General features: G+C 39.4%; 2 protein-coding genes across 2 annotated transcripts; one reads left to right on the top strand and one right to left on the bottom strand.

The window, feature by feature from the left end:
- LOC123963303 (transmembrane 4 L6 family member 4-like) lies at positions 1-2,157 on the bottom strand. Its single transcript, XM_046040075.1, has 5 exons — positions 1,856-2,157; positions 1,334-1,399; positions 835-968; positions 567-753; positions 1-435 (listed from the first exon to the last, which is right to left on the bottom strand). Exons 1-5 carry the CDS (start codon positions 2,030-2,032, stop codon positions 388-390), a joined length of 612 nt encoding a protein of 203 aa, XP_045896031.1. The 5' UTR covers positions 2,033-2,157; the 3' UTR covers positions 1-387.
- A 1,091-nt stretch (positions 2,158-3,248) lies between these two features.
- Positions 3,249-8,585, top strand: LOC123962739 (mannose-P-dolichol utilization defect 1 protein-like). Its single transcript, XM_046039017.1, has 7 exons — positions 3,249-3,458; positions 3,756-3,821; positions 4,169-4,301; positions 4,860-4,945; positions 6,484-6,599; positions 6,728-6,838; positions 6,949-8,585. Exons 1-7 carry the CDS (start codon positions 3,368-3,370, stop codon positions 7,066-7,068), a joined length of 723 nt encoding a protein of 240 aa, XP_045894973.1. The 5' UTR covers positions 3,249-3,367; the 3' UTR covers positions 7,069-8,585.
- Positions 8,586-8,664: the final 79 nt, after the last annotated feature.

Genomic DNA, 8,664 nt, shown 5'->3' with positions numbered 1-8,664 from the left:
CAGTATTGAGTGACATTTATTGTAATCATACAATCAACATAAAACGTGTTACTGAAGAAGAAGGCGTGGTATTTATTATTTTGCCTGAAATGTATAAGCCAAACAGTTAATATTACAGTAAAATGCTAAATGTGATAAAACACAACAAAGAGCTGTAGCAGGGGATCAGCAGCTTATATTTCGAAAACCACTTTAGAGTATAATTAGCATGAGTTATTCCTGAAACTGTGCTTATTTCACAACATAAACTAATGCGTTGCAACCATGTGGAGCATCATAAAATATACATAAAATGTTAAAATCTGTTGTCAGAGACTGCAACAATTTCAAAGTGAATGTTTTATACAGATTCACTCAGGAACACTAGTCTCGGCAACAGTCGTCTTTTCAGATGTAGTATAATTGTACACGATCAGAGCTTCCTGACCATGGTTCCTGCAAGTTAAAAAAAAGAAAAAGAAAGCACAACTGAAGTTAAGATTCCCTTAAATGACACTCCTTATCTGAGAAATATCTGGATTCAGATATCCTGACATGGAACCTCTGTGTGACCTCTTTGTCTTTACCTCTTTGTCGTTGCAGGCTCCACACAGGCAGCCAAAGAAGCCGTTGATCATCTGAATGGCGCAGAGAATCACCTGCAGGCTGCTGACTGCTATCTGAATGATGAACAATCCAACGTTGAACTGCACCACGTTCTTAGGCTCTATGCAGTTTCCCCACAACTTGTCATCAGTCAGGTAGGAAAAATCACTATGTAAGAGAACAGGCGTATAAATAACCAGGATTTCTTATATCATATTATTACATCAGACAGTTACTTCTGTTTGTCACCTGTTTTTAAAAGGTGTTGTCCATTCATCACCAACTTTGCAGAGGGGCCCGTTACTCAAACCAAGCACCGCTACAAAGGCACTGTAAAGGCCACCGGCCACACCCACTGCAGCAAATACAATGGATAAGAACATCTGCAGAAGTTAAATGATAAGCAGAGGTCAGAAATGTTTAAATATTTTCTGATTAATATCGGTATCTATCAGCAGATTTTTTATGAAGGTTTTAAACTTATAAATAAATGTCCTTTTTTAAAGAAAGAAAAGGAGAAAGAAAATGTTTTGTGCTGTGGTTATGATGACCATTCAGCATATTTCACTTTTTTAAATTAATTTTTTTAGTAATTCTCAGCTTAACAGGTCTCCATTAAACACTTGTATTTAGTTGAGTTTCTTCTTCTTGACCTTAGAAACAATAATTTGATGAAATGTTAACTCAAGGTATGTTTTCCCTTTATCTTTTACTGACCACCTAAAACATCTACTCCTGACCGACTCACCCCAAAGCGATTTCCACAGCAGCCCTCTTCTCCAGTCAAGCCGATGTAAAGTGCTGGGATCAACACCTGTGGCAGTACACATTCATTGACAGGGAACCAGATGCAGCATCAGTGTCAAACATGTTCAAAATCATTCATAAATTTAGTTAAAACAATTCAGCACTTTGAGGAAGTTAGTCCTCAGTCAGGTTTTGAGGAATTCAATTTCAAACTGTGGCATTAAAAGTTTGAGACTTGTAGCAGTCAGGCTGAAAGGTGCATCATTAAAATATGGGGTACCTGATGACACTAATCAATAATGCAATGGATCTGAAATGTTGCTAGATTAAGAGAATCACTGAAGCACAGATTTAGGATCCATAACAGGTGAGGTAACCACTGAGAAACCAATAAAAACATATGCAAAGTATAAAGCCAATGTTTTTCAGTTTTACCCAATGCTGCACATTATATTTCAGAATCAAGCTTAGAGCAGCTTTTAGTCCAGAGTCTCACACTTTAATAAGAGGCTAGACAACTTACCAGTAAACCCCCTCCAACGAGTCCCCCCATGTATTTCACCTCCTCGGTAATGTGTCCATCTTTGGCGTACTTGATGTCCCCGCCAGGAAAGAACAACACTATGTTACAGATGATGGCTATGACCACTAATGGGTACAGAGTAACAGCAATGCAACGGGAGCATTTTCCAGTGCACATGTTGTCAGGGTGAAAACTCACTAACTGATGTCAAAGCTCTTGCTTATAAGGTTTTGGCTCATGTCCTTCCTGTTTCCAGAAAAGAGAAGTCGCACCCACACTTGAGGACACAAGTATGATGGCTAATTGGTATGGGAGGTGTAAAAAGGTTATTAATAACAGAATCATATGTAGTTTGTTGTGTGTACTTTTGTGTAAATTATCGTTCTTAGCGTAGTTTTAATCCAGCAGACTTTGTGCTCTGACTTGAGTAGGGATTCTGTAACTCTAAGAGATGTGTTATCAAGGTATTTAAATTTACATTTCATCATGAATGAATGCATCAGACTGAAGGAAAATCAATGACTTTAATAACTAGGGTAAAAGCTATTTAAAAGATACCCTGGCCACTGAAAATGTGTTTTGCTCATTGTTACTCCACTCCAGATTTAAGGCAAACACTGTGCAGAATGATGTTATGTGCAGAGTTCACCTGTCAGTTTTAGAATTAATCTGTCAAAGGGGGAGCGTTTATCTGTGCTCGCTTTAAATCTGAGTATAAAATGTGTACCTATACAAGAAGGATTTTGTGACATAAGTTTGGAAACCAAGCATGATATGAATACAGTTCTCCAGTACACATACACTGAGGACTGACCTTTTAGTGGAGCAGTATCTTGTAAAATAAAAAATATTCACATAATCAAATATTGTGGATTTTACAATGAGGAAGAGGGAGCAGACGTAATTTAAATCAAGGGTTTTCAAAGTCTGAGATTGCGGGCCTCCTTGCAGACAAAGCTTGGAAAATGGCGCCCCCTTCCCCACCACATCTTTAGTTTACTTAAGTAAGTTTCGCTCAATTCCTGGATGCCTATGGGATCATGATTATATTATTTGATCCCATAGACACTAAACATTTGAGCCAAAATAGCCAAAATAGCCTAACTTCTAACTTAACCCATAACTTCTGACTACACCAAATAGTTAAAAAAAAAAAAAAAAAGATCTGTCCTAAGGCATTTATTAGTTTCTGACTCTGATGGGGGGGAAAACAGTTCCCCAAAACTGAACTCTCACACATGTAGCCCCCCCCCCCCCCCCCCCCCCCCCCCCCCCCCCCCCCCCCCCAGGCCCGCCACACACTTTGAAAAGCCCTGAAAATTTATCCGGGGGAAAAAGGGAATAAAGAGGCTAGGTGCGTTTTTTATGAAACCGTGGACTTCCGGACACGTTTACCCTCAGAGATAACAGCTGGACGGACAGACGGGGTCTACACTCCGCTATAAATATTGGGGATCCTTTGGACCACTCCCCCTGTTACTGAGCAGTACTCCTGGCTGCAGCTGACCCACGATGGCCACGTCTCCTGTCAAACACTTCCTGGTTACCTATTTAATGCCAGAAAAATGTTATGAGGAGATTTGCGTCAACTTTCACTTGCACGGTGAGGCTTGTTGTTGTTACATTTCGGGTAAAATGGGTGAAATGTTGCGAGAAATCTTTCCAGATGTGCGGGAGGTAGAGTCTTGGAGGGCTTTCGCCTCTCCCACTTAGCCTATACTTATACATTGCAAACTTTTGGTAACCTATAACTGGGATATTATATGTTACGTCTGTGTTATTCTTTCTGTAACTCGTGTACAAAATCGTGTTTTAGGCCTCTCACTGTGTTATCCAACATTAGGAGTTGGCCCGAGTGAACATCTGCAGTGATTGTTTTAACATTTTTCATTTGTCCCAGTGCCTTGCCTAAAGTTTGTGCTGAACAGAACTGTCGGAGTTTGGATCATTCTGGACACTTTCTTGTGTAAGACTTCCCTTTAACCTATCTGATGTAATCACGTGACAGCAGCAGCAGCAGGGCATCACAAACAAACACAACAAAGATTACATAATAGCTTTTCATCAGGGCACACTCACATGTGAGATGTCTTTAAGCAGACCACGAGAAAGAAATCACCCAGTCATTATTTCACTAATATGTCTCTTCTCACTAATCACATCAGGATTCACATTCCCATGAATACTATGTAGATAACCAGTCCTGGTGATGATATCACAAAAAAACCCATGTGATCTATGTAAAAGCACAGATATTTCTCACTTCATGAGAAACTGCACCATCCTGACTTCCTGTCTGTCATCTCCTTGCAGCACAGCTACCTCAGCTGTTGAAGATACTGTGGAGAGGAAGTGCAGTTGGCCTGAGTCTGACTTCCGCTCTGCTGCAGCTTTATGCCCTCTCATGTCCTGTTGTGTACGCAATGGCCAACAACTTCCCTCTCTTGTACGTATTCCCTATGTCAGAGTTCTTGGTCTGGGCTGCTTTTGCCCTGAAAGATCACACCGTGACTCAGTGTTGCTTCATAATCATGTTGCTAACTTCTCTAAACATTGATTTGAGATGTAAAAACTTTAGAAACGGACAGTTGAAGTTAAAAAAAAAAGTGTCAGTCTAAGCACTGTTTTTGTATTTCATCCATAATTTAGTTATGGTTATCATGAATTCTCTTGCCACTTTTCGCCAACATTTCGTCATAAATCCCAAGAGTTCATCTGTGTCTGTGATGCTGGAAACTACACCAAGTTTAATGCTCAACCGGTTTTCTCAGATTGATCATTCTGTATGAATTCACCAGCTGTGGAACTGAGTCGTTTGCACAAGGCCCTGGGTGTAGCCTATACTGGTGACATCCAGTCAATAAATATATGAATGATGTAGACTACACACCTTAATGTAAGCTTTAAAGACAAGTGCATAAATGTACATACTCTGCAGCTGAGAGCATGAATCTATCATCATAGATGTGTGCCTTACATGTGTTTTACCTGAACTCCTCCGCAGTGCTTGGGGTGAGAGGCTCTTCACGTTGGCCCAGACAGCAGCGATTGTCTTCCTAATCCTGCATTATCGTGGTGATACTCTCAAAGGTTAGCACACATTTTTCTAGATTCACAGACTGTACTGTGGACAGTAGGCTACACATTCCAAATAATGTGTAGCCTACTTTCTGACTTTATTCTGTATTTTTGTTATTGTCATCAAATTGCATGAAAAGACCAAAACCAACAATGCATTAGTTTGTCTCTAAATACTTTGAAATGAAATACACAAATAGAATGAAAAATAATGAAAATACAACAATGCAGTGAAAGTAAACTGTAATAATAGGAAATAATAATGTAGTAAATAGGCAATCTCAGGTTTTTTTACAACCAGACTGAAACTTCTCAAATATAAAACTGAAATTAAGGTAATAATTTAGCTGTTAAGATGTTTTTTTAAGAATTAAAATTTTAATTTATCACTAAAGGAGCCAGATTACTTTTCTTTGGAAGAGATTGCACAATAGCAGTTCTCAGTGCCAGTGGGAAATACCAGTTAGCAGGGGAGAGATTTACAATCGCTAGCACTTCATCCTCAAAACACAGTCTTTAAAAAAGTGGTGGGGAAAGGATCAAGTGAGCAGGTGGGGAGCTTTAGTTGCATTACTTGGTTCATGAGCATGACTTTATCAACAGTAGCAAAGTCACTCAGTGCAGTGGGAAAGCGTCCAAAGAAAGGGCCCATGCACAATCTTTATACCATGGTTTAGATCTGACCTGATTTTTGTTATTTCGTCTCAAACTCTTCACATTTTTGAGGTGATGAAAAAGTGGATTTTTGGAGCTGGATTAATGAGGATGTGAAAAAAGGCATTCTGGGATTACCATGATTTTTAGAAATCAGGGTTTGTTAAAACTGTCATAATGGACTTGCAGCTTAGTTTTTCTCCATTGACGCTCTGCTTGTCTAGATTTTAGATGTAATCTTCTTAGGTTTGGCTGGTGCTGCAGGGTCAGTGGTAGTCTTCATCTTAGTATTTATAAATGGCTAACAAAATTCTCTAAACTAAAGAACTTCAAAGGTGAGATAACGTTTGGCTCAGTAACAGAGCTAGATCATAATAACATCTGAAGGTGGATTCAGATAACAAGTTCAGATAAGTATTGCTTTTAGGCAACACTTACAATGTACCACTTACAAGGGAAAAAAACATACCAGCCATATCGGCCATGTTTTTATCAAACCACTTGCTCTAACACATGTTTCCTCACACTGGTGGGACTGTCAACTGTCCAAAGATATTTTGGACATCTTAACTTCAGTGTTTCAGGTGGCTGTCACTCACACAGTCTTCCTATTTCATTTTTGATCAGTGCTTTCCTGGAGCACCACCTTGTGGTGTCACCACGCGACTCATAACCTTTTCACAGACCTCTTTTTTTTGGAAGAGCAATGACAACAGTGGTTTAACAGCCGGTTTAACTTTGTAGGTTGAGTTGATTCATTCATTTCAACATTTGTCAGATAACTATTCATTGTGAAAGTGAACATTCTTGCTATTAAATGTTTGAACGCTTCTTGTGTGGCATTATTTTCTTGTGCATGAAGTTTCCAACATCTTATCATCATGTTTGCATGACAGGGATGTTGTTCCTCTTGGCCTACGGTGGTGTGATGTTCCTTCTGGGCTCCTATGCAGCTGCAGGAGTCGGCTCAATGATGCAGTCCACAAGTTTGGCAGCTTTAATAGCAAGCAAGGTAGCAACTACGTGGCTTATGTTGTCTGTACAGCTCCATTTCTGAGCTATGATTAATGAGACATGTGAACTTTGAAGTGATTATGCACAGAGGAGAGTGAATTTATTCACTAGGTTTGTTGTTTTCAGGGTCTCCAGGCTGGAACTAACTACTGCAATGGTTGCACAGGGCAACTGTCCACTCTGTCTGTGTTACTATCATGGATAGGGTCTCTGGGTGTCTGGTTTGTGTCTCTACAGGTATTCAGGAATTGCACACAAACATAAACATAGCTGGACGACTGTATATTTTACTCCAGTCTGTCAGTGTTGCCTTTACTAACTGAGATTGCCTCCAACATGTCTTGTAGGAGACGGGATGCTCATTTGCTGCTCTGTCACACATACTGTCAGTCTGTTTCAGCGGTGTCCTCCTGGCCCAAGTCTTCTGCTACAGGAGCAGCACCACCACCACTAAAAAGGAAGACTGATTCTGTGCCAGATGTTGGCATATCAATAACTGCGCGGTGCAGAAGTAGCAGTAAATGTTTATTATGGTATTTTCATACAAATGTCTTAAATTTGGTATCTGCAGTTAGTTTCCCATTATTGTAGGAAAATATGTTGTCGCCCCCTAGTGAGTTAAATAAAAACTACACACCTGGGTAATATTTTTTAATAGCATCTGCAGGTGACCTTCAAAATAAACTTTGCGTTTTTAGGTGTATTTAAAGTCACCTGGTGGCTAGTTTGTCATACCATTTTGAAATTTTGGTTCACTAAACTGCTTTCAAGTACAAGTACAAACTGATCATTTAAATCTAGGTACAGGAACAGTAAGGCAAGCACAGTTTCACAAGAATTTCATTAGTCTGAGTCATTTCTAATACACATTCGTGGTTTTAAACTGGGAAAGAAGTGCAATCACGCGGCAGACACGAGTGAGCACATACGCTTTTCCCCGATTAGTTCCTCCTCTGTGTTCAAAGGAACATCCTGCAGAGGAGTCATGTCAGGGCAGATTTACTGTTGACACTGCTGACTGGGAAAATGTTCATTTAATAATAATAATGGTAATTCCATTTAGACTAATTGTAGTGGTATCACATACTGATTCATTATTTCTCTTATAACCCTTTAAAGATATTTGTGACTACATTTTGTAAAAAAAACCTGTTGCTGTCCATGTTTTTTATTTTATTTTTATATTTTTATTCATTGAGGCTCACTGAGCATGACCTGCCCAATGACCCGTTTCCTACTTGCACAGAAATTTACACACAAACATTTACACCTGGGAGCTGCCCATTGCTGCACTGGAGCAGCTGGAGTGAAGGGATAGGGCTGGAGGTTGTTTTTTTTTTTTTTAGAGATGATTGTTAGTCAGTCATTTCTCTGCTCTGTCAGTCTGAGAGATTGAACGCCATCAACCTTGAAGTCACAAAAAGGGCAGTAGAGTACTATGGAAGCTACAGTAAATCATGTCAAAGACGATGAATAAAATAAGATTTTTTTACGTACATGTTAGAATTGGAAAATACTAAAACCATTAATGTTTAATTTCTTCCTAAGGACCAGTTTTGTGTGTAAGAACGCGACTGGCTTCTGAGCTTCAAGCCAGCCACCGTGGACAAAATGTCCAGTGTTCCTCCGTAACACTCCACAAATTGACAGGAGCTCTTGTCAAAACACACTGAAGTCCCAATGGCAGCACATGTAATACCAGTGACTGCTCACCAGCTACAATACTTTTTTTAGTTGTTACTTTTCAACATGCTGTGTTATACGCTCATATTTTATGAGCTGTACTGTGGACTAAATTTTAATGATACTGTGATCATTGTCTCTGTACAGTCAGTAATAAAAAACAATGTTGCAACAGAATAGTCATTTGTGAAAACATGTAGAGTTAACAGAGCTGTCGCCTTCAGTCACCTTTGTGTCAGGCGCATTCAAACGTTATCTGTGTGTACATAAAATACATTTCCCTCTGGGTGTCATGTCACAACTCAGGCTATGTTGTTATGTTTGCATTTTCACACAGCTGACCTGCTTGTTTCCAAATTAATTAGTTCCTTTCAAATAAT

Source organism: Micropterus dolomieu, linkage group LG23 (genome assembly GCF_021292245.1).
Source record: "Micropterus dolomieu isolate WLL.071019.BEF.003 ecotype Adirondacks linkage group LG23, ASM2129224v1, whole genome shotgun sequence".
Classification (NCBI taxonomy): Eukaryota; Metazoa; Chordata; class Actinopteri; order Centrarchiformes; family Centrarchidae; genus Micropterus; species Micropterus dolomieu.
Note: the sequence above shows the minus strand (reverse complement) of the source record. Positions and strands in the feature narration are given on the sequence as shown.